Here is a 26,408-nt window from a genome sequence, read left to right on the forward strand (position 1 = left end):
CCAGAGTCGGTCTCACCTCTCTGATCTCTTGAGCTCCCAAATGCCATGAAGTCAGCAAAGTCATCCTGAACCACTATCCCGGCTCCTCTCCCTGCTACAGAAGTTGCAGGAGCTACTTCAGAGGATGATGAGGAGCCAAAAAGGGCGAAATCGCCAAAGTCATCACCCCCGACGCTAGGTGGTTTCGCAACTGTGGAGGGCAATACTAAGGATGGAGGCGCTGAAGGGAACAGATTGAGTTTGGAGTCGGCAGTGGAAGTGGGAGCGGGAGCGGGAGGAGCTATTGTCGTGAAGAGGTCCAGGTCTGCCATATTGAGAGGATTTCTAGGTTGAGCCAAAGAGGATGGCTGGGAATGAGACAGAGACTGTGAAGAAGTGAAAGGAGGAGGAAATGTTGGCTGGAACTTGGCCTGGTCTGGTGGGTCTAGTGGAGTGACGGTGTCGGCTGTTTTAAAGTCTGTAAAGCCATCATCGGCACTGACAGACTTGAAATCAGCAAATCCCTCCCCTGCGGAAAAACAAAAAGAAAACAATTGAAGAGCATGGCAAACAGCATTTCACACTGAAACAACAAAGGACAGAGAGCTGGCACGGCACAAAACAGAGTTTGCCTACAAGTCGGCCAAAACCTCATTTTACAGGCCTAAAAGGAGAAAAACGGATTAACAATGCTTAACACAAGCTGCGTTTGAGTGCTGAATTGAAATAAAAAGGTGGCACAATGAAACGCAAGACTTTTACTGTGAAGACAGAAATCAATCCGACACAGAATATATCAGATATTCCAGCATATTTCAGTCTCAGCACATTAACACCACCGTATGAACAAACACACTCAGGTGCAAACACAATCCATTCTCATTTCACGTGAAGTGAAGTGACAAGTGTAGGCCAATTAATCTGAGAATATTTGGCCATTTTTAGGCCAGTTTGGCCAATTAACTGAAGCGTTATCTTTGCCTTGAATTATTTACAAAATCTACAGAGAGCCTAGGGCTGGGCAGTATGACAATATATACTGTGGCGTAGATATAAAGTATCTATCAATAGAGATTTTGCTATGTCATGTACATTGCAGCATGTAAATATATTAGCACAGTGCAGCAGTGCTTAAAGTCATTAACATGCTAGATCGATTAAAACAAAACATACATGATTGAGAAAATAAAGTGAGTGACCTACTTGATGTTAAAAATAGTGTAAGTGTAATAAGGCATGAAAAATAAGTCAATGTTTTACTTGCACAACAGCTTTCTTTTATGAATTAAATTCTCTTTCACAGCTAATTGAGCTTGAACAGTCAAATACACAAAATTATGTAAACCAAGTAGTCACATAAGTCGGCTGTGTCTTAAAGGTGCTGAAGAGGATGTTTTGTTTTATAAATTTTTGCAATATTACTTGAAATTGTCTTTACTAACTGATAAAAGACTATTTATTAGGTGCACTTAAAGGAATAATATTAATATACATCATCTGTGCACGAGGTAGGGCCTTAAAAACATCAGCCAATCGTTTACGCGATCATCGCGGCTGCACGCTCCAGTAACTTTCCACACTCCACGGGCACCGCTTGCAATGTTTTTGTCAGGAGACAGGAGTAACAACTGCAGATTATGAGTTACCTGCGGTGAGTCCGACAATGAATCCACTAACACGACACAGTGAATGCCGGTGGTAAACACTCGTGTTCCAATACTCGTGCACGAGTTTTGGGAGACGTTCCCTCGAAATGAGCTGTGAAGGAGGGGGGTTGTTCTTACGCATGCGCTCATTTCAAAAACTCACTAACAGTCTTTGGTTTCTCAGTCAACGAAAAAATCCTTTACCTTTAAGTGAACTAAACAGTTGTTTTTTGGTCATACCGCCAATTTTATAATATTATATTGTGGGAATATATATGTTATACAATGTAATTTTATGTACATTTCATTTTACAGTCACTATATTGCATTATATCATAAATACTGGCATTATATCAGTCATTAGCCAGCATGCCCTCTCAATATGGGCCAATGAAAACCCCATTTTGATCGACCACTAGAAGTGAATGACGTGCAGGTGACAAACATTTCTATTTCAGCTGTGGTCTACAGAATGAATCAAAAGCAGAGAGAGTTCAAAACAGAATGGGAGTTTTGGAGAATAGATCACTGCAACCATTGACTTACTGGCTCTCTCAGAGCTGTCCCCACCGGATTCTGCTCTAGTGAGACAGGGACATGCACACATGCCTACATCAGTGTACAAAGCCCTTCATGAAACTAAACACACTATAGGCTGGTGAAATTGTATCTGGGTTGTATACAATGCTGTGTCAAACATGCATCGCCTTACCAACTGGTTTTCTGTCTGAAGGATGCTCAAGCTCTCTGAAAACACTGTATTTGTCCCCTGAATCTGGAACAAAAGAGAAACACAGTAAACAATGCCAGTGAAGTGTGCTTTGTAACAATACAATAATAATGACAGCAGGAGCTGGAAGAAGGTGATAAATAGGAGGATAAATTTATGCAAAACATGTCTGAGTCACACAGTAATTCTAAGTCTTACCTCAAATGCATTTAGACAAGAGAATCTGTCTTTAAAGTTAAACCGATATGACAGCAGTCTTCTGAAAGATCTGCCTTCCTCAAAGGGCTAATTAGGTGTATAGAGCTTGGTGTGTCTGTGTTTTACCTGAGACAGGAGCTGTGGGCTCCGCAGGCTGCTCCACTGACAGCTGTTTGAACACTGCATATTTATCGGAGGAGGAGGAGGATGAAGACCCTGACACTGGAGTCAGCATGGCAGGAACGCTGTATGAAGCAGACAAAACATACACAAGTCAATCCAAACAGATCAAAGTGTTTTTACAAGCTACAAAGAGTTTAAAAAAAAAAAAAAAAAAGTTTACAAGCCAAAACATTAAATTCAGATTTGAGATTCTTTTTGTTGTTGTTGTTGTTGTTTGATGCTGTTAAATGTAGACAAAACACAAAGTCTGAGGCACAATCCTAATTTGTATACTATGCCTGCTATGAAGTATTTATTGTGTTCCAAATCAAAAAATTGGAAACAGCTGATCAGATACACACATTTTTCACTTGTAGAAGGATGGTGAAAAATGAGTTATCAACATCCTTGAAAGTGAATTTAAAAGTAATACATTTAGCTAGATGCTATTACACATGAATGCAAACAGTGTGTGATATTAGTGTCTGACTGATATCAAGACAATTCAGTGATAGCATGTCTCAACACTGACAACCATGTATTTTACTGTTCAAAAGTTTGGGATCAGTGTCACATGATCTGTCAGGAACCATTTTAATATGCTGATTTGGTGCACAAGAAACATTCCATCTTATGATCAATGTTGAAAACTGTAACTGCTTAAAGGGTTAGTTCACCCAAAAATTAAAATTGTCAATAAGTACTCACCATCATGTCATTCCACACCCGTAAGACCTTCGTTCATCTTTGGAACACAAATTAAGATATTTTTGATAAAATCCGATGGTTCAGTGAGGCCTGCAATGCCAGCAAGTTAATTTACACTTTTAAATGCCCAGAAAGGTACTGAAGTTATATTTAAATAGTTAATGTGACTACAGTGGTTCAACCTTTACGTTATGAAGCAACGAGAATACTTTTTGAGCGCCCAAAAATAATTAAAAAAATAAATAACGACTTTAACAACAATATCTAGTGATGGCTGATTTCAAAACACTGCTTCATGAAGCTTCGAAGCTTTAAGAATATCGCATATCAACTGCCAAAGTCACATGATTTCAGTGAAAGAGGCTCCGTTACATCATAAACGTTTTGAAATTTCAATGGTTCGTGTGACTTTGGCAGTTTAATACATGATCCAAAATACTGATTCAAAACAAGATTTGTAACCATTCAAAGCTTCATGAAGCAGTGTTTTGAAATCAAACATGATTAGATATTGTTGAATAAAGTCTTTATTTTTTGTACACAAAGTATTTGTCATTTCATAACATTAAAGCTGCAGCCCGTAACTTTTTTTGGTTAAAAATGATCCAAAATCAATTTGAGCAAGTACATAACCAGCCAGTGTTCAAAACTATCTCATCTTAGCTCGATTCACAACGGTAAGCTTGTAATAATGTTTTATAATAAGAGCGACATGGTGGATTTCCGCAGGAAATTCAAGCATGCAGCAGTTCATCTGTGCGTCATTACGTCACGTCCGTAAACAGAAAGGAAGGAGTCCAGGCTAGTCGGTTTTATCACGTGAGGATGCTGCTGGTAGCGGATAATTTATAGCCTTTTCTCACAGCAGCTGAAATAATTAAACTTATTTTGATGGCGGATTGTAATCCAGAAAGATCCAAATGACAATCATCAGTGACAACTGGAGATTCACCCGTAGCAAAAGACTGTGGAGTGGATACAGAAATTGCAATCTACAAGTAACGCACTAAATACACAGTTACGCAATGCCGATGTTGTTAACATTAACAATTTGAGGACAATATAACAGTAATAATAATTTGCACGGTTTGGCATGATTCAAGCTAAGCGATCATTAGATTTAATTAACATTGGCAGCGCGATTTATTGTAGGCCTAATGCTTTTTTCCTCAGTTGGTCAGAACAAAAGTGGCAGACATGTTACTTACTTGTTCAGATTATATTTTCCAGTGAAAATTCTTATATTGGTCATACAGTATCCACACCGATGTAGTGACTTTCTGGGCATCTGAAAGTGTTAATTGCCTTGCTGGCAATGGAGGCCTCACTGAGCCATCGGATTTTATCAAAAATATCTTAGTTTCTATTATGAAGATGAATGAAGGTCTTACGGTTGTGGAACAATGTGAGGGTGAGAAATGAATGACAGAATTTTTATTTTTGTCCTTTAAGTCTATACTTTCAGTGAGTAGTAGAAATATTCAACTTGAAATTCAGCTCAAGTTTTCTTCTAAACAAAACTCTGTTTCTGCCTTCCCCTTCTCTCTGTCTTGGATCACTTCCCTCATAACAGAGAGATATTTCCCAGCACAGGAGAACACCCATGCTCTCACCCTCACTTCCTGTATTATTCTCACCAACTTCTCATTTCCATTGATTTAATTAGCGAGCAATCTGACACATCCAAGCACCAAAATATTCTTCTAAAACAAAGGAACCTTTGTGCTTAGTGAGGCTGATCGACCAGAGAAGGCCGCGGCACTCAGAGGATACACTTTCCAACCTCTTACTCCCTGCTTTCCATAATTGCCTTTTTCTGTCTTTTCCCTGGAAGCATAAAATCATGCAGATGTGAATAGAAATAAAATGGGATGAGATTATCAGCTGTCCATTGAAATGGGTTCATTAGAAAAGATGGTGGGGGTTTAATTGTTTGCGTCAGGTGTGTTATTACAAGCCATTACAAAGCAGAAAGCGATTCCATGCTCCAGATGAGCAAAAAGAGTCTGGAGAAATCAACAAAGCATAAAAACAATATCATAAACTACTAATGAGAGATGACAGGATGCTGTTTTATGATGCATTTGTCTAAAACGTTTGCATTACGTATAAAACATGCTTTCACTGGCTTGCAACAATATGCCACAACTCATAAGGAAGTAGCTTGATGAAAAGCAGCGATCGTACCCGCTCTGGGATGATGATTTCATGCTGGGAAACGCTCCCCCTGTCTCTCCTTGAAAATCTGTGAATGAGTCATCTCCTGCACCGGCTTTGGGAGCTTCCTGGAAGTCCTGGAAATCATCATCATCAGCCTTGGTAGCCTGAAGTAAGGGAATGAAACCAAAAAAATTAATTTAAAAAATCAGCTAGTGCGATAACAGCACACAGTTATTATCAGTAATAAAGTGTCTGATGTTTACCTGAACTGGAGGGAAGTTGGTGATGAAGCTGGCCGTCTGTTGTGCAGGCGGGTTTGGGGTCATTCCCATGACAGGTGGAGCGGCAATGGGCATGGCCATGGACACGGGTGGCTGGGTCATGATGGGCTGCTGGTGCTGAGGCATGACAGCATTAATGGCCATAGCCATGGCGGGTAGATTGGGCACAGGCGGAGAGGGGAACTGACTCAGGATGTCCAAACTCATAACTGTAAGACCACTCTAGAGAATAAAGAGTTTTAGTTTAGTAGTAATTCAAAGCGGCTTAAACCATGTTCACATTGTATGATTTGGCCACAATTTTGTCGCCGAAGACAAATTACTAACCAATTACGCCTGAACACGCTAATAAAAGGTGTTCAGAATTACTTGAAATTATGGACAGGTGGGTTATTCTGGGATTGGTACTCAAGCGTGTACGACTCAGGCCCTCCAGAACTGGAATTAAAGAGTCCTGCAGTACACCATACTACCCGTTAGCCAAATAACTATAAAAAGAAGCATTAAAGCAACATGATATCGTCAATGATAACAAGTAGCACAGATCTTTGAGTGCCGACTGATAAACGCCGATTACGGAGTCATTAAGCTGAGGTATGAGGCACTGCCATAAACATAAGACACTCAATTAAAGCTGATATTCCCCCTACACAATGATTTAGTGAGCTTTTAGACAAGAGCGCTTCAATAAGCCTCATACTGGAATGCTGAATTTATAGCACGTCTTTCATCAGGGAGCCAAAATTAAAAAGCAGGGCTGTCAGACAATAGACCTCTTTCTCCATCCAGATGTCTATTTTTCCCTCTGCCAAGAAGCCGTCTGATTTGTTTGCCTAAAATATTCATTAAAGTCAACTTCCATTTTCAATGCCATTGCTGGCATCCTCCAGAGCTTTTCCTTTTTTATTGCCCTTCAAAACCGAGGTGCTGGAAGAGTGGCTCCTCATTGAGCTTTTAAATTTGCATAACAAATGCATTATTACTGGAAGAGTCCATTGAGTTGCTAAGAGAGCTACAGTATCTATTCACAGGACTGTAGCTGCCAAGAGTAGCAATGGAAGATAAGCAGATCCCCAAACCTCTGGCCTTAAATTCCACCTAACAGAGAATGCACATTTCTGAAAATTTAAGACTAAAGTATCTACCTGGGCGACTCCAATCAAGGCCAGTACGGTGTACAGCTCTTCCTTCGTTAGCTTGCCAGGTGTGGTTCGGTTGGCCAAGGCCCAGATCTGTCCGAGTGCTTCCCGTGGCAGACCCGATGAGATCAGAATTGGGTAGAGTTTGGCTGTGTCAATGCCTGCTGGTGTCATGGTGAAGTCAAGGACCTTCTTGAACAATTCTGTGAAGAGCAACCATTTGGTATTAGATACTGGGAAATAAAACTCATTTTGGAAAACCACAAAATGACACGAAAACCAATGATATCAAGAGCTTATACCTGGGATGAGCGAGTCATTGTACAACCAAGCTGGCACCATGGGTTGCATGTCTTGTTGGGGGTAGACGCCCACGCCTGTTTGTGATGGACATGGAGACAGTGAGATGCTGTTTGTGGATTATTAAGCTAAGAGTGATTGATCAAGCATATATCCCACGTGATTATTGCACAGTCAGACGTCCCCCACACCTGCTTCCGGCAAAGCCCAGCACGGATATACTACTGACTACTTCTAAAGACTCCCACCGCTTCTGCCGTCAGCTCAGTTTTCTTGAGCTTAGAGCTGGTGGGTTTGCAGGACAAACAGACTGACAAAACAAACGAAGAATAGAGGTTTGCTTTGTACTAGCATTGTCACTCATCTCATTATTTGCATTGCCAATGTGTACACTATGCTAAAACTGTCCTGTGGGGAAGTAAATTAGGCAAACTGATAAAAGGAGGCTACATCCATTAAGTTAAAAGTCCAACTAAGCATCATCAGTGAAACATCCAACAGGTCTCTCTTAAAAGGATTAGTTCACTTCAGAATTCAAATTTCCTTATTTACTCGCCCCCATGTCATCCAAGATGTTTACATCGTTAGTCAAAAATAAATGAATGTTTTTGAGGAAAACATTTCAGGATTTTTCTCCATATAGTGGACTTCACCAGGGTACAATGGGTTGAAGGTCCAAATTGCAGTTTCAGTGCAGTTTCAAAGGGCTCTACACGATCCCAGCCTAGGAATAAGAGTTTTGTGTAGCAAAACAATCGGTAATTTTCTAAAAAAAATATAAAAGGATATACATTTTTACCCAAAAATTCTCGTCTTGCACTAGCTCTGCGATGCGCCATGCATTATCTAATAATGTTAGAAAGGCCACACATGACGTAGGTGGAAGTACCGCGGTAGAGCGAAAAACTCCATCTCATTTTTTCCTCCAACTTCAAAATCGTCATACATCATTGTTTTACCTTTTTTTGCAAAGGACGTTTGGCTTAGTCTTTGCATATTTGCTTTGTAGACACTGGGTCAGTACTTCCACCTATGTAACGCGTGACCTTTCCAACGTGATTACATAATGTGTGGCACATCACAAGACGAGCATTTGTGGTTAAAAAGTATACAAATGTAGAAAAAAATAATAATAATTTTCTCTAGACAAGACCCTTTTTCCTCGGCTGGGATAGTGTAGAGCCCTTTGAAGCTGCAATGAAACTGCATTTTGGACTTTCAAGCTGTATTACCCCAGTGAAGTCCACTATATGGAGAAAAATCCTTGAATGTTTTCCTCAAAAACCTTAATTTCTTTTCGACTGAAGAAAGGCAGACATAAACTTCTTAGATGACATGGGGGTGAGTAAATTATCATTATTTTAATTCTGAAGTGAACTAATCCTTTAACAAAACCGGTGGACTAACTAAACCAGTTGACAGACTAAACCAGGAGTGTCCAATCCTAATCCTGGAGGGCCACCTTCCTACCAAGTGTAGTTCCGATTCCTAATTAAACACACTTGAACCGGAAAATCAAAGTCTTTAGGATTACCGGAAATGTCCAGCAAGAGTGTTTGAAGCTAAACTGAAGATGGCCCTCCATGAACAGGATTGGACACTACTGGATTAAACAGACATGTAACCCTGAATAATCCATAATCATCATTACAGGGAAATTAGAAAATAAGGAATAGTGCAGATGGGAAAAAAATCACATAGAAGTAGAGAAATGTATATAGCACCCCGTGTTAAGAGCCCAGCATATATCACGCATATGCACGCATTTTAAATCACATGCACCATTAGTAAGATGTCCAGGACAGAAAGAAGTGCTTTTGAGACAACAGAACGAATATTTTCAGAAGATTTCTTCATCCAGTAGAGATTTTCATTTACTCATCTTTATCTTATTCCATTTTCCCATTCGTCTTTGAACATATTTTATGCTCAAGAGCACACTGTCTTCAAAGGTAAAGCATCTAAGCCCATGCATTTTTTGATGTAAGATGAAAGATTTGGTTACTCGGATATTCATCGAGAACTGTTAGTTATAATCACATTAAGATTTCAATAAAGATTTTTAGAACAAGAACAAGATAAGAAATCAGCCCCTCTAAACCAAACACATCTGATGATTAGCAAACACAGGCAGGGCAGGAAGTCGTGAGCTGCAAGCTGTGTTAATTTTGAGAAGCCCGAAAAAGAGGCGGGACTGAAACCACAGATGTTTTCTCACCGCTGGCACTAGTGGGCTGGACAGGCGGTCTGTCTGCCGCAGGGGCCGACTGAGCTGCGGCAAGAGGCTCAGGTGCCATCTCTGTGAAGAAGGCTGAATTGAAGTCATCTTGAGTTTGGGCCCAGTTTCGGGCTCTGGTACTGCTGTGAAACTGGGTTGTGACCTGAGCTCTGGGACTCAGCTCAGACAGAGCCTGGTGTGGCTTAAAACTAACCTTGGCCTTCTTATCAGATGTCAAATCGCATGATGAGAACATCTTCTCCTCCAGTGATGGGCCTGAATCAGTTAGGGACAGAGGCCTTATTGAACTGTATTAGCTTAAATTTTAACCATGAGTACCAAACATGACTATGTGTATGTACAAGTTCTGTTCCAAAACCTAGTGTATTTAAGCTTTTAAAAAAGGGTAAGCAGCATTATTCGGCCACTAAAATGAGACATTACATTACTTCACTCTGAGCCTTATCAGGGCACTGTCACAATTGGCACAGTGTGCCGAGATAACTATAGCTTAAATTATAAGAGCATATGGGACACCATCTGTAACCTGACAAAACTGAAGGGAGGTAGAGGGTGACTGTTGAGTCAGAATCACTATGCAAATCTCACAGATGGTGACCATCATATCTGAATCAGAAACCTAGACAGACTTTTGACTCTACGTCAAAAACACTGCAAGCTAGTGTTTATGGGCAAAAGACCTGGAGAGAGTCTCTTTTAACAAATGAAGTTTTGGTGTGCATAAGACACTTCAAAAACATTTTTGTGTTTTACATTTTTCAATCATTTTTTTTTAAACTTGCAAACCCCAAACCAACTTCAAATGGGCCACATTGGATAAACATGCTTTTTGCACACTAAGTTGTGTAGTTATGGCATCTGACCCCTGGGTACGTGTGCTAACAAGTGATGGTATGATAGAAAGAGATTGTGAGAGGGGCGTTACCTTGGAATGCAGATTGGGAGCTGGAGATGACAGAAGAGTGTTGGATGACAGGTGAGACAGAGAGAGATGAAGGGACAGTGTGAGGGAGAGGGGAGGAAGGGGGATGTTGGCCAGGACACATCTCTAATGGCTGGTTAACATGAGCGGCTCTTAGTGAAGGGGAAGATGGAGGGAGGGATGAAGAGGGGAATGAGGCGGCGGCATCAACGGGGCCCTGCACAAAGTCACTAAACTCATCGTCGTCATCGGGGAAAGCAGGAGTAAGGGAGTGAGAGGTGACAGAGGAATGAGATGGCGATGAGTCTGCAAAAACCAAACAAGAGAGTGAGAGACAATGCACATCATGAGTTATGACCACACAACAGACTGAAAAAATGAGAAACCGTTTTACAAAGAACAACTGGAAGGTATTGAATTTCATTAGGTGTGGTGCTGATGTTTCAATATAAAAATAAAAAATAAAAAAAAAAAACTCAACCTTTCAATGAAAATGTCAATGTCAATTTACTAGTAGTATTAAAATGAAAAATGTATAACTACTAGCGAAATTAACAACAACATGAAATCAAAATTGATCCTATTTATTTACTTGACTCATTTCTGTGAACGATTCACCGGTGCATGTTATTCCAAAGAAAATGCTCATCTTTCCTTTTCTTCTAACATCACCTAGGCCATCCATGCTGATGGATAATGTTATCCAAAAGCCAAATAGCTATTTAAGCATTATTTTAGCAAAGTCCCATTCAATCTCACTGCATTCTGGTGTGGAACATCCACTTCTCACCATCCAATTAATTACTGTCCAATTGTCTTCATTTAATATCCTGTTTTGATGACATTAAAATCCAAGAACATTCTACTAAATAAACATCTGTTATGTCTTCTAACAAGTTTTATTTCAAAATTAACCATTAGAGGTTTATATAAGACAGAATCCTTTTTTTGTAGATACACTACCATTCAGAACTTTGGTGTCAATAATATTTTGGTTTTTGATAGAAATGAATTCATTTGCTATGCAAGGATACATTAAATTGTTTGAAAGAGACAAATGTTTGCCATCATGGGAATAAATTGCATTTTAAAATATATTAAAATATAAAAATTATTTTAAATTGTAATATTTCATTATGCAAGAATACATTCAATTGTTTGAAAGAGACAAAAATGTTTGCCATCACGGGAATAAATTGCATTAAAAAATAAAAATTATTTACAATATTACTGTTTTTACTTTATTTTTCATCAAATAAATGCAGCCTTGGTGAGAATAAGAGACTTCTTTCAAAAACATTATTAAAAAACAATTAAAAATATATTTATATAAAATAAATATAATTGACATTTTCATATTTATTTATATTTTCAGGGATGGCAAAATGTTAATTTTGGACACTTCACTGACTACAGGTTTTTTCCCCAAAATTGAAGAAACAGTTACAGCAGTCAACTAGAAACATTAAGCTCTTCTGCAGGTGTGAGGGTGAAACTGCAAGGGTGTGAAGGTGGAGGATAATGTGTTATATGGAGGATGAGAAAACCGCAAACAGAAACATCTTGGAGGGCCTCCTGGTGGCTGCTGGGGAAAAAACAGCTGTTTGACAATGAAAAAGGTGTGATGTGTTTGGGTTGAGACAGAATAAAAAATGCTTTACAAGAACAGTTCACCCAAAAATAAAAATTCTGTTCATTTACCCAACCTCATGACAGTCCAAACCTGTATGAATACCAGAGAAAACAGCATCTAGTACAATTCTTTAAAATACTCATATTCCACAGGGGGGAAAAGTCATGGGAGTAAATGATGACAGATTTTTATTTTTGGGTGAACTATCCCTTTAACAGTGTGTGTGTGTCTCTGGTAATGTCCTTCAGCTCTTGACAGCCACTCTGGCCTTGTCAAAAGCTGTCTGGGCCACTGATGTGACCCTTGACGTCATGGGCAGGGACTTGAAAAGCAAATAGCCTGAAGGCAGTCAGGCAGCTGGAACGGGTCACTGGATCTACCTGGTTTCTTAGACTGTGAAGATGGTGTTGGATGCATCTTGGCATCTCTGCTGAACCCATCCAGATTTCCTTTAATGGCCTCTAAGGCATCGTCACGACTCTTCTCCCCAGTCTGTACAAAAATAGAAGTTTGGAGAAGTTGATATGCAAGAAAAAGTATAGACCAAGACATACAGTGATATAGCAGCAAACTCTCATTTTTATTTGAATAAACTTCTCATAAACATTTTATGGTACCTATATGGTCATCAAATACCTAATTTGAATGGCAATTTATGATTGGAATATAAAGTGGACAATAATCATTATTAAATTAAATAATACTAAACAGGCAATTATAGGAGCTGCACGATTCTGGATAAATTGAGAACCGCGATTTTTAGATAGAGATCACGATTCTCTCGCAATTCTGAACAGACAAGAGACAACTAAACAAAAAATAACATGTAATTTACCAGAGGTTCTGATAAAATGTTAACTGCAGCAGTCTATTTAAAATGTTTATTTATTCTGAATTAATAAAAAAAAAATTTAAAAAATGGTTCGAATGAATGATTCAATGACTCACTCATAAATACTTCACTTGTTTCATTACTGATGGATAGTGTTTTTGAACTAATCTCTTGAATGAATGATTCAATGACAATTTTTAAGTCACTTGTCCAGGTGGCCTACTGGTATAACAATGTAATTGATACAATCTTTATTTTAAGAGCTGTTACTATCAAAAGGTAATTTACTATATTTTTATCACTACTGTAGATATCAGTGTTTATATCCAAACTATAAACTTCCATTTCAGTACTGTGATAATTTGAATATTTGTAACACAGAAATAATGATAATGTGTGGTTGAAAAGACTGTTTGTGAAGCCATTTCATACCTATGATAACTGCTCTCTCTGGATCAGTGGCAGCACAAACATACATCTAAATGTTTGCTATGTTAAAGGTTTGATAAAGGTTTGTTAAAGGTTTAATAGACAAATGCGATTCGTTGTCATTGAAGCTCTACACAATAATCACAACAAGCCTAAAATTTAGTAAGGAAAAATGTCATCTTGACTTGCTCACTTTGGGTTTGACGCTGCTCAGTAGACGCAGTTTCTGTTTCTGCTCCTCAAACTGTCTTCTTTTTCGGTCTTCCTCCAGCATCCGCTGCTGCTGCTCCAGACGTTTTCTATGGACACACACTAATCAGAGACGAGTTCTGGTGTGCAAACTACTTTCCGGCAGCATGAATATGTAAAGCCTTACTGATGCTCCTCAGCCATCTGCTTCTGTATGTCCGCAGGGTACTGTGGCCCCGGGCCCCTCATGCCCATGAACTGAGGCTGACCCATGAACTGCATCCCGGGAGTCTGCATGCCCATTGCCATCCCGCCCTAGAAATATGGAAGATAGATATTAAATTTTTTATTGTTCAAGGGATAGTTCACCCAAAAATGAAAATTCTTTCATCATTTACTCACACTCAAGTAGTTCCAAACCTGTATGAATTTCTTTGTTCTGCAAAACACAAAGGAAGAATGACAGAAACCAAACAGATCTCACCCCTGTTGACAACCATAGTATTTATTTTTCTTACTATGGTAGTAAATGGGGGGGGCAAAACACTGGCATTCTTCCAAATGTGTTCATCAGAACAAAGAAATTCATAAAGTTTTGGAAGTACTTGAGGGTGAGTAAATGATGAACTATCCCTTTAATGCATGTCTTAAACATTTCTTAAGTGTCTCAAAAACAGAACAGACCTGCATTGGCATGGCACCAGGCATCTGTGCTCCAAAATTCATTCCCATCATGCCTTGCATGTTCGGCTGCATGACCTGGACCATGGGGAAGCCCTGCTGCTGTTGCTGCTGCATGGGCATCATTCCTGCCATTAAATAGCCATTAAAAAATGACAAATTTTAAAAGACAATACCATAAAACCATAAAAAATTGCATTTAAATGTTATAAAAGATGTTACATTGGAAAAACATATCCAATAAAAAATTATCTAATGTGTAAAGTTGCAAAATACAGGCAAAACATCAGCTTCTTACCTTGCGGTGGTGCAATGCCCCCTCCTACAGGGTACATAAAACTAGAACAGAAAAGACAGGCACTTTTCAATAATGTAGTCATTTACCAGGCAGCCCATTTCAAACCCCTGAAGCTCATTTCAGTGTCAAACTAATGTCTTTACTCTAGCGCCCTCCACATTCAAGAGACAACTAAAGGCAACCAATCAATCATTCAACTGAGAAAACATTTATGAAAACAGCCGAAGTCCATTATTCTGAAAGGTTCTTCACGTCATTGCGCCACAGTGGAAAATAATTCCACTACTGGCCCTCCATTACAATGTTTTCACAGCTAAAAAACACATTACAATTAAGGAGAAAAAGATTCCTTTTCCTTATGGAATGAAATCATAAAGTAGCATTTTAAAAACAAGGTTATCCTATGACAGTAATGTAAAAACAATCATGGCTCAACTTTCAAGGGTTAGTTAGTATTCTCGTCACTTTATAACACTAAGGTTGAACCACTGTAGTCACGTGGACTATTTTAAAAAAGTTTTTACTACCTTTCTGGACCTTGAATGTGGTAATTATGTTGCTTTCTCTTGGGGATCAGAAACCTCTCGGATTTCATCAAAAATATCTTAATTTGTGTTCCAAAGATGAACGAAGGTCTAACTGGTTTGGAATGACATGAGGGTGAATAATGACAGAAATGTCATTTTTGGGTGAACTAACCCTTTAATAAATATTTGTGGTACTTGCCAAGGCACCTTCCATGTTCACGAACAGACATTTTGGCAACCAAACATACTAAAAAATTTGGTTTCAGCCTAAATAGTTTTGGAGGGCTGAAATCATTGACAAACAGTGATGTTTAATTAGCGCTTCTGTGATGGCATGTTTTGAAATCACCTAGGTAAATGGTAGGTCACCAAACACCTTAAAATATTAGTAGCAACGAAAGCCAACTGTGTACAGCTGCATTTTACACATGCGTGTAAGGAAATATCTGTCTATATCAGCACATTCGGCAGGTATCAATAGCTTTCATCATTTTTGCTTTTATTCTTGTGCACTGGCTCATTCGCTAAACTGAACAGCCAATAAGAGCGATATCTCTCATGAATGGCCCAGACGCCAATTCAACTTGGTGAATCAGGCAAACTGCCACCGTCGTGAGCCTGACTAGAGCCGATGGCTTGGTGTGTCATCATATCATATATTCATTTAAAAGTACTTTAAACAGTAATACAATTACTATGGTATAAAAAAAGTTAAAAGATTCTCCTTTTGTTGAAGCCAGAGTAATCAAAAAGCATAAAAAATAAAGATTTCTTATTGTATTAAGACAACCAATATTTCTCATTTGGTATCTAACTCTTTGAGAGTTAGCCTAGTTTTGTTTGCTTTGCCAACAGTCTAAAATGTGGGCTAACACTCCTCCGAGGCTCTCTGGCACAAAGCGATCTGTCTGTCTGTGTTGCATCTGTTTGCCTGCAGGCTCTGCTCTACAGCGCTCACAGAGACTGTGATACAACAAAGGGAGGAGAAAAAATAAAACACTGGATTAAGGCAGATTAACATTCAAAGAGAGATCTGCTGTGACATCAGGGTGGGGAGATCATGTCTATCCACCATTTTAAACCGTTACTCCCAACATCCATCCATCCATGAACAAACCCAGCTATAACCGCAAAACCTGAGAATGAGCTTTTCTGACAGGATTTTGTCTTTGAGAAACACATGTAAACAGCAGCTTTGATACAGCATATTAATGACTGTCTAACACTATGCAGAGCCATTTATCCCATAATAGTATATATTCTGAGTTAAAGCTACAATATTTTATTTCTTAAGTCCAACAACATTACATAGTTAAGATAAACTAGTATAGGGATAATAAAAAGAAAAAAAATAAGCAATACGTTTGCAAACCAGTATGAAACCAATAAGAATTGGAATTACTTAAACATATTTAAACAGTCATGAACCATTTTTCAGTTCAAAGATTTGACAGCAATATTAGTAATCCAATATCGAATAACATACTGAAGAGCTGCTTTTTTTCCACCAAATATCCCATCTCATGCTATGAGGGCAAAGTGTTGATCATAATAATGAGGAAACCTTTGATTTCCAAACGTCTTTGATTCTTTAATTTTTGCGAATACATCTATCACAGCACTCAAATCTCATAGTACATATTCTACATATTGTACATATTCTAATTTTAATATATTAGTTTATATTCTTGCTTATTAATAAATATTAGGGCTGTCAATTCATTAGTTTTAATCAAATAAATTCATTATAGGCTATATCAATATTTGCTGACAAAAGCTTTCAAATGAAAATAATTTGACATTGTGGTAAATGAGTAAATTATTGAACAGACATTTCAAAATTTAGTTTTATTTAGTCAATATTTGTTTGTTTTTCATTTTTATATAATTAAAGCCTACATTCTGTGTGCCTTTACTGCAATGGGATCAAGCAGCATGAACATTCCACAAAATATCTCCTGTTGGAATATCAACAACAAAGTCGTTGGCAGAATTTAAATTGGGTGAACAATTCTTTTTCCTTCCTATTTTTTTATTTTTTTATTTTGTTCCTCTCAGTTTTCCTACGAAATAAAATGAAAATGTGACTGATCACAAATCATGAACCACTGCATATTCTAACCAGTAACACTCAATACTTCCAAACAAGACTCAAATGTGCCTGTGGTGACATTTCTGCAAAATTATATTACGTGGCTTCTTGCAGGTTTAATGAGACTTTTAAAGTAAAACATCCAGTAAGTCACGGCAGCTCGTAAATGAAATGTCCGTTGAGTTAAAAGATTAGTTCACCCAAAAAAGAAAATTCTCTCATCATTTACTCACCCTCATGTCATTCCAAAACCGTAAGACTTTTGTTCATCTTTGAAAAACAAATGAAGATATAATAAAATTAGATATTTCTGTCCCTCCATTGACAGTCTAAGCAACTACCATTTGACACTTCAAAAAAGTCTGTAGAGAGATCGTAAAACTTATGAACTGAGCAGTTTAGTCCACATTTCCTGAAGAGACGAGGTCACTTTAAATGATAAACAGATTTCATTTAGGCTTTTATTCACATACATCATGGATTAGTTTTATGATCTCTTCATGAACTTTTTGAAGTGACAAAGTAGTAGTTGTGTAGGCTGTCAATGGAGGAACAGAAATAACTCTGATTTCATTTAAAATATCTTCATTTGTGTTTCGAAGATGAATGATGGTCTGACAGGTTTGGAATGACATGATCACAATTTTTTTAATTTTTGGGTGAACTATCCCTTTAATGCTGTTTGAAAACAACACACCTCCTACACTAAACCGAAACTGATTTAAAGGTGCTCTAAGCGATCCTGGGTGGAGTAACTTCCTGTTGACGTTCGAAGTGTTGTCAAACCAAACAGAGGCTAGCTAAACCCTCCCTCCTTCTCATCCTCCTCCCCCTCCCCTCCGTGCTTCCTGGAACAGTCATGAATGCGCATTTAAAATCATTCTTGTCAGTTATTGGCCGGAGCATGTTTATTACGATTCATGGTCCAGGCTGCACCAGTTTGTTTTTATTGCCATTTTTGGAGCTTGTGGCGACTACAGAGACCGTGTTTTTTTACAGTGTGTTCAGGGGACAGGCAGCTAGCGGAAAGTGAGGAGATGTTTGCTGCATGTGACAAAAAAATGTTTTGGCCTAAAAATGCATGACATCGCTTAGAGCACCTTTAACATCATCATGAAAAATTTGATTTTGCATCATGGCATTTTAGCTTGCTTCAAGTCTTTGAGCTCTTTGATTCGTGTTTCACAGGACCTGTACTCAAGTGTATCATGACTACAATGCTCTGCATGGTGAGCTACTGAGAAAGCTTACTACATCAGAAAACCACACACCTGGAGCTGGTTATGTGATGCGCACGTCAAAATGTATTAGTTTATAAATCATGCACCATGTTAAAAGTGTTTTGAGGTCACAACATAGTATTGTGCAAGGAACCACATGAAAATAGTTCTTTATTAATCAATAATCTGCCCCAGTAATTATAATTTCTCTCTAAAAATAAACAAATAAATAAAAAATAAAAATTGGTGTTTTACTGCCTCTAGTGTTCATTTCAGCAGGAAGGCGTATTTTTTTCAGCAGGAAAGCGAATTTTATGTATAAGTACCATTTTGAAGTTCTGCAAAAATGTAGGGCCCTATAATTTCCGCGATCACGGAATCGCAGGCGGAATCCATTAATAAAAACGGAATTTACTATATAACGCGGAATGTCACGGAATGTCAAATTTTTGATGAGTGAATTAAAAGCAGGTCAGTACACTTAAATTAAATCGCGATATAGACTAGTGTCCATGAATATTAAACTGCAAAAAGACTATTTAAACATGAATCCTGCATGCCTGTGTGCCTCTGAAATGAATGATGCGGAAGCGCAGTTTAATTTACCTCACACCGCCGCACAAACACTCACGCGGGGGCACACGCACGCTGAAGCACACGCGGCGCTCGCGGTGTTTTCGTCCTCTGTCGCCTCACTATATGAACGCACAAATTCATCTCCAGAGCTGCTCTGAAAGTCACTTCATCAGAATATAACCGCTTCGTTTGAGAAAACCATCATAAACACAGAGAAACTCAAAGCTCTAGGCAAACCGTCAAAATAAAAGTTTGATTTAACTTGACAGAAACATATTACTGTTGTACAGCAGAATTTAGATAAATTAATATAACAAATTATTAAAATATATTTTTAAACAATAATTTCAGTTTAAAAATATATAAGTGTCATTCTTCCATGTTTTAATTTTAACAGTAAAGCTCTGTTGTGCAGCACATTGTTTGACAAAAGTTTAATTTCACGATTAAAAGATAAATTAAATAGTATGTGTTCATTTGATTGCCAGAAAAAATTAAATACACAACAGAACTTCTGAAACATAAAACTATATTTTTTAATTAATAAATATTATTGTTTTTAAGAATTCAATTAATTAGTCATGCTTTTTGATTATTAAAATGGAATTAAACCATTAAAATGGAATCCAGAAAACAGAATTTGGTAAAAAATGAAATTTGAGGGGAAAGAATAAAACGTTTATCATAGGGCCCTAAATTGTTGGTAAATTGGACAAGATTCATTATTTCAATTAATTAGACATGCTTTTTGAAATTTAATTTAACCATTAAAATGGAGTCAAAAAATAAATAAGACGGAAAAAAAAACAGAATCCAGAAAAAAACGGAATTTGGGAAAAAATAAAATGGATTTCATGGGGCCCTAAAGAACATTTTTCCAATAAGCCTATGTTGAATACTTCATATTTAATCCTTCTTTCTAACCAAATAATACTTTAAAAGGGATATAAACTTCAGAAATGTCCCTCAATCCTTTTTAAGTTGTCACAGATAATCAGCTCTTAGCTTCCGAAACTCGATACAGGAATTTGAGAACTGTCAAACGCCTCAGACACTTTTATGTTGGGTCTGTGAGGGTGGGCAAACAGGCTTATTTATTTAGTGCCTTTCACACAGAATAACAGATTGCATCTATGACATTGCTATCTTCGGGCTTTTTTATGAACTCTCAGACCTGATAAGCATCTTTTACGGTTTTGGCAGCAACAATACAGTTACACCTGTTCTAATAAACTTCCTATGCCCTCCACAGCAGCTGTTAGAGAGCCTCGGACATATGGAAGATGCCCATCACAGCTAGAGCCACCAGACTGGAAATCACATTAGCCTGTTCCTCATCATTTACAGAAGTGGCAAAACACATGACAAAGTCTTTCCCAGTAAATTTGCATTGTACTTATGCTGTTGAACTTTTATTATATTGCCAAATAAAGCAGCTCTATGTAGAACCCTGAGGTTATTTAGTTTCACGGCAGGTATCAGTATTACCTGGTGCTGCTTCGTTTCAAACTAGACATTCATTATTCAAGCAGTTCAGCAGAGACTAAAGACCTTTAGGTAAATAAAACATGAAGTTGGCCTTTCCATCTTTTCTGACAGCTATGTGCTCTACTTTATAAAAACTTTGGTACATTCGAAGTGGCCTGATATCAGTATTTGAAAGCTCAATGATACCCATGAGGGTGATACTATGCTGATTCAGTCAACTATATACGCAACATGAAAAACAACATTACAATTACGAATAAACATGGGAGCTGTCAAGTCACCAGATCCACATCACAGTCTCATCTGCAAACATGCATCATGCTGGTCAGGGTGGCTCTGGTCTGGTCTACCAATCACTTTAGCTCTGATATGAACCAAAACCTCGCAAAACCTGACACATAAACTGGTCACATCAGATGGTCTTGCACAGACAATGACAAAACCTAGTTAACCGCCTACTTAGACAACTTTCAAATCAAATTTTTGGACATCATTAATATCTGATTCTGAATCAAATGTCAGATGCAACTGTGCACGGGTGAACATTCAAATGTAATTTTTGTACAGCAGCATTTTGTAATATATTAAAGGTACCCTAGAAATTTTTTTTAAAAGATGTAATATAAGTCTAAGGTGTCCCCTGAATGTTACTGTGAAGTTTCAGCTCAAAATACCCCATAGATTTTTTTTATTCATTTTTTTTAACTGCCTATTTTTTGGCATAATTAGAAATGAGCCGATTCAGGGTGTGTGGCCCTTTAATTCTCGTGCTCCACGCCCCAAGAGCTCGCGCTTGCCTTAAACAACATAAAAAAAAAGTTCAAACAGCTAATATAACCCTCAAAATGGATCTTTACAAAGTGTTCGTCATGCAGCATGTCTAATCGCGCAAGTACAGTGTTTATTTGGATGTTTACATTTGATTCTGAATGAGTTTGAGGCTGTGCTCCGTGGCTAACTGCTAATGCTACACTGTTGGAGAGATTTATAAAAAAAAGTAGTGTTTATGCATTATACAGACTGCAAGTGTTTAAAAATGAAAATAGCGACGGTTCTTGTCTCTGTGAATACAGTAAGAAACGATAGTAACTTTAACCACGTTTAACAGTACATTAGCAACATGCTAACGAAACATTTATAAAAACAATTTACAAATATCACTAAAAATATCATGTTATCATGGATCATGTCAGTTATTATTGCTCCATCTGCCATTTTTCGCTATTGTTCTTGCTTGCTTACCTAGTCTGTTGATTCACCTGTGCACAGATCCAGACGTTAATACTGCCTGCCCTTGTCTAATGCCTTTCATAATGTTGGGAACATGGGCTGGCTTAGGCAAATATTGGGGGCGTACACCCCGACTGTTACGTAACAGTCGGTGTTTTGTTGAGATTCGCCTGTTCTCCGGAGGTCTTTTAAACAAATGAGATTTATATAAGGAGGAAACAATGGAGTTTGAGACTCACTGTATGTCATTTCCATGTACTGAACTCTTGTTATTTAACTATGCCAAGATAAATTCAATTTTTGAATATAGGGCACCTTTAAAATTGAACTTTTTGGAATTTTGGATTAATTGAAATTTAAAAATACATTTCTGGACATCAATGATAAATTAATATTTTTGACCAGAATGGATATTAAAGGATTAGTTCACTTTCAAATGAAAATTAGCCCATGATTTACTCACCCTCAAGCCATCCTAGATGTATAGGACTTTCTTCTTTCTGATGAACACTCTCTTGAGATATTTTAATAAATATCCTGACGCATCTGAGCTTTATAATGGCAGTGAACGGGACCCACAAGTATGAGCTGAAGAAAATGTTTCCATCCATCATAAATGAACTCCACACGACTCCGGGAGGTTAATAAAGGCCTTCTGAAGCAAAGCATTGCGTGTGTAAAAAAAATACCCATAAAAGTTATGAAGTAAAATATCAAGCTTCCGCCAGACCGCCTTCCGTATTCAACATACGAAGAAAATGTAAAGTGGCGTCATGTCAGTTACACTTTTTTCATAAGCTGAATAGGGAAGGGGCAGGATGTAGCCTAAGCTTTTTGAACTGCAAGGGCTTTACACTTTCTTTGCAAGTTGAATACAGAAGGCAGTCTAGCGGAAGCTAGATATTTGACTTCTTAACTTGTTAAATATGGATTTTTTTTTTTTTACACAAACGCATTGCTTCGCTTTAGAAGGCTTTTATTAACCCTCATTATAAAGCTCGAATGCGTCAGGAAATGTATTATTATTTCTCCAATTATGTTCATCAGAAAGAAGAAAGTCATATACACCTAGGATGGCTTGAAGGTGAGTAAAGCTTGGGCTAATTTTCATTTGAAGGCGAACTAATCCTTTAAAATGCTCCGAGTGGTTCCTTCACTGCTTTGAACACATAAACAAACATGCAACAGAACGGTGTAGTCTGATTCATGAACAAATGATAAAACACTCACAGAATCAGAAAGTCTTACGAACGCTTAAATGAATTAACTCACTGAATCAACATTTGACTCACTTACTGAATAGCAGTTTAGCATTTAGGAGTTGGTTACATTTACTGTTGTTCAGCCAGTTTTCGTGGGGGAAATCCGGTTATTTGAATAGAAATCCACGCAATCGAGAAAAATTTCCGCAAGCAAGTAGATTTCCCACCGGATAAAAATTAGTCACGTAAATATGCTGCGTTGACCAAAAGAAAGCTGCTTGTTTAGAAATTGATAAAAAAAAAAAAAAATTGTGTCTATATCATTCTGTTACTCAGTTATGTCCTTCTCGAAATGTAGTAAGGTTCGCGAACATTGAATCAGTATCATTTAGGGGTGAAACGGTTTGTAGTTACTGTACTTCAAGCTGCTGTCCGCAACTTTTTGTGTTCAAAATTTGCAAAAATTATATAATGAGAGTACAACATGAATCCATTTTCCAAACTATGTTTTTGTCTTATCCTGAATCACTATGGTACACTTATAATAAGTGTTTATATTCTGACTATTTCAGGCCTTCCGGACGTAGGACTCGCCGCAGAGTATCACAGTAACTGCGTGAATCGCCATAGACATACATGGAGAAAAGTAGCACCGGTTACAATGTTCTTCCGCAAGATGCGTGCTGTTCTGTTTATTAACCACTAGAGGGCCAAAAATTGCAGACTGCAGCTTTAAGTATCTTTTTGGCTACTTTGTAGTAGTACTGAGTATCAAATATATTAGCAATTTTTACTCTCTACTTGATTTCAGTTTTGAACAAGTAAATGTACTTTTTACTACACTACATTTGTGATGAGTAATGCAATTACAAATGACATTTTACATGGCAGCTAACTTTTTTTGCAGCAGTTTGTTTCTACTACAAAGAAGGGATATTGCCATCTAAGGGCATTGAATGTAATATATCTTGTGCGTTTTGCCTTTACTCCCCCAAACTTGTCAACAAGGATACTTTACGTGAATGTGAGTGCATTACCAGGTAGTTGCTGAATTGCAGATGTTTGGTTTATGAGATGAGGTCACGACTGCAGCCAGTGATGAGAGCGAAACCAGCTCATCAAGTGCAAGTAGACTTTGACTATTTAAATTTTACTTAACATTATTTAATTTATCCGCTGTACTGACAAGACCTTTATGAAGGATATTGGTTTACTTATGGCGTTTTTTGTGCACTTGAGCTTAACGGAGACTTGAAAGTTTGTAGACATTTAAGAGGTTGTTGTGCAAACCTTGATATATTGCAATATTGAGGTGTTTTATTTTGATTTTAGAAAATAAACGATTTCTTAATCTTACAAATCAATTGACCCTTCGCCGGGAGTTTGATTGACAAGTGATCAAACCAATCATAACGCCGAATCTGCCATTTTGTCCGACAAAGCAGTCAGGAGTTAGAAAATTAACCTTGGTGGACTTGAGCTTGAAAAATGGTGTGTACTGACGTCTTTCTGCGTTTGAAACAACATTCCTTCTCATGTTCATTCATGTTTATTTGATGCTATAAATGGACTAGTAGGAAGAGATGATCAGTTTACGAGCCGCTTCAGCTGAGGAGCTACAGCAATCTGTCACGACACATTAAAGAGCCACAAAACAACAATAAAAAAAAATTACATAATTTGAAAGTTGGGGCTTTGTTTAATATCATAAGTAACCTGCTCTGTCTTGTCTGTCGACGTGTTGTCAGTGTCCTCTTTACTCCGTGATGTATTTTTCACTCTGTGTGGTGTGACAGCACCATGGCTTGTCAGACAAAGCAGCAGTAACTAAGGGGGGGCGGGTCTTTGCAAAGGGTCAATTGTTTCTTATTTTCACTGGCATGTCTCTTACGTGTTGAGGACTAGTGCATCGTAGAGCCTACATTCAGTATGAGTAAAATACTTCAGTACTGTTAAAATATGAATTTTACTAAAGTCGTATTGGAATTGGTTACTTATAACTTGTAATGGAGTCGTTTTTCGATGTAAGGCATCGGTACTTTTACTCAAGTATGGTTTTTAGGTACCCTTTACACCTCTGAACATAGCACATACCGAACCGTACCGAAACCGTGAACCTAAAACCGTGATACGAACCAAATCCTGAGTAATTTGAACCGTTGCAACCCTGGTATCATATGGTTGTTCATATGACAACGTGAAGTTAAAGCATTTGCAAAAGAAAACATTAAAAATGTATGAATATGTAAATACATTTATGTGTATGTTTTAATGCTTGTATTATCTATATATGTAACGTTAGAGCTTAAGGTGGACATTGCTGCAAAACATTTCAGTATCTGCGAGCAATTCTGTAGGAAACACGGCGATTAAATATTTTAGAAAGCCATCAACGAATAAAACATTCAAACAAACCTATGAACAAAAAAACTGCTGTCTAGGTAACGTCAGGCAGTTCACTAGGATTTGAGACACGGCCAGGACATGTCAATTCCTGGGTGTTAGTCAGTCGGCTGACAAGCGGTTTAATAATGTTTTACAATATCATTATGTATCCACATGTATGGCAAAGAAGAACAAAGGAATATAAATGTGACGGATGATCATTCTGATATAGTATGACAAACGTCACATCACCATCACAGCTGACTAGCATCAGCCATTAACATTGCAGACGATACGCTAAATAAAGTGAATCTGTGCGGGAACAACGGGTGAATTTTCAGACAGACACGCGAATTAACATATACTGCCTTTAAAAGCCGTATACATATAAAGAAAAATAAATAACAAAGTGTTAAAGTATGAAATTCCGTACCTGCCACCTCCCCCTGATCCGGGCCGAAGCGCCATCTTAAACAGCTCAATGAAGTGACGTCACCGTCCAGCAGAGACATGCGACACTTCCGGGGTCACGCCATCAGCTGCGTCACCCCTCTTGGGAAAACTGGAATAATTGGAAACATCAATACTTTTTATATACTAACTTACATCGTTTTACGTTTCGTTTTAAAAAATTTAAAAATATTTATTATATAGTAAAATTAGACATTAGTCCTTTCAATTTGTAAACCTAAGTGTGAGTCATTGTATTGTGCGTATATTTTACACGTTATTATAATTTAAATGTTTTGTAAATAGTACAGTTTTTGCTCAGGTTCTGCTACCTGCGCTTGTTGCAGTTCCTATAATCGCACAGGCGATGGCGCCATTGTAGTATTTGTCCAACATATTGCAAATGTGCTCTGGTTGTGCCAGGGGGCGCTAAACGTCACAACAGGGTACAAAACAGGCCCTGAAAGTTTTTTTTTTTTTTTTTCCTCTTTCTAGTTCACTTTCTAATAGTGTATTTTTATTTTCTCTTTCATTTTCATATTTTATTTTATATGAGATTTATATGTGCAGCCCAGTTACTAAAATATGGAGCGTAACTACAGATTAAAATTAAGATTTGTGTGGTCCAGTGTTATTTAGTATATTTGACATACTGTTGTAGTTTTTATTCATATTTTTAATTAGTTTTTATTTTATATTTTCCATTTTCATT

General features: G+C 37.7%; 1 protein-coding gene across 5 annotated transcripts in view; it reads right to left on the reverse strand.

Annotated features, from left to right (window-relative positions):
• synrg (synergin, gamma) overlaps positions 1–25,732 on the reverse strand; it is a 61,794-nt gene extending 36,062 nt beyond the window's left edge. For 3 of the 5 annotated variants that reach the window (XM_067365815.1, XM_067365814.1, XM_067365816.1), the window contains exons 1-15: positions 25,680–25,732; positions 14,527–14,567; positions 14,232–14,356; positions 13,735–13,862; positions 13,552–13,657; positions 12,478–12,589; positions 10,468–10,770; positions 9,522–9,797; positions 7,306–7,380; positions 7,010–7,206; positions 5,847–6,086; positions 5,611–5,747; positions 2,680–2,798; positions 2,338–2,400; positions 1–508 (exon numbers count right to left, since the gene is read on the reverse strand). The exon at positions 1–508 is cut by the window's left edge and continues 458 nt beyond it. In XM_067365815.1, coding sequence (XP_067221916.1) covers positions 1–508; positions 2,338–2,400; positions 2,680–2,798; positions 5,611–5,747; positions 5,847–6,086; positions 7,010–7,206; positions 7,306–7,380; positions 9,522–9,797; positions 10,468–10,770; positions 12,478–12,589; positions 13,552–13,657; positions 13,735–13,862; positions 14,232–14,356; positions 14,527–14,567; positions 25,680–25,714 — 2,465 coding nt within the window. In that variant the 5' untranslated portion in view covers positions 25,715–25,732. The remainder of the gene's footprint in view (positions 509–2,337; positions 2,401–2,679; positions 2,799–5,610; positions 5,748–5,846; positions 6,087–7,009; positions 7,207–7,305; positions 7,381–9,521; positions 9,798–10,467; positions 10,771–12,477; positions 12,590–13,551; positions 13,658–13,734; positions 13,863–14,231; positions 14,357–14,526; positions 14,568–25,679) is intronic. The other 2 variants (XM_067365818.1, XM_067365817.1) reach the window with 1 other exon arrangement.
• Positions 25,733–26,408: the final 676 nt, after the last annotated feature.

Source organism: Chanodichthys erythropterus, chromosome 17 (assembly GCF_024489055.1).
Source record: "Chanodichthys erythropterus isolate Z2021 chromosome 17, ASM2448905v1, whole genome shotgun sequence".
Classification (NCBI taxonomy): domain Eukaryota; kingdom Metazoa; phylum Chordata; class Actinopteri; order Cypriniformes; family Xenocyprididae; genus Chanodichthys; species Chanodichthys erythropterus.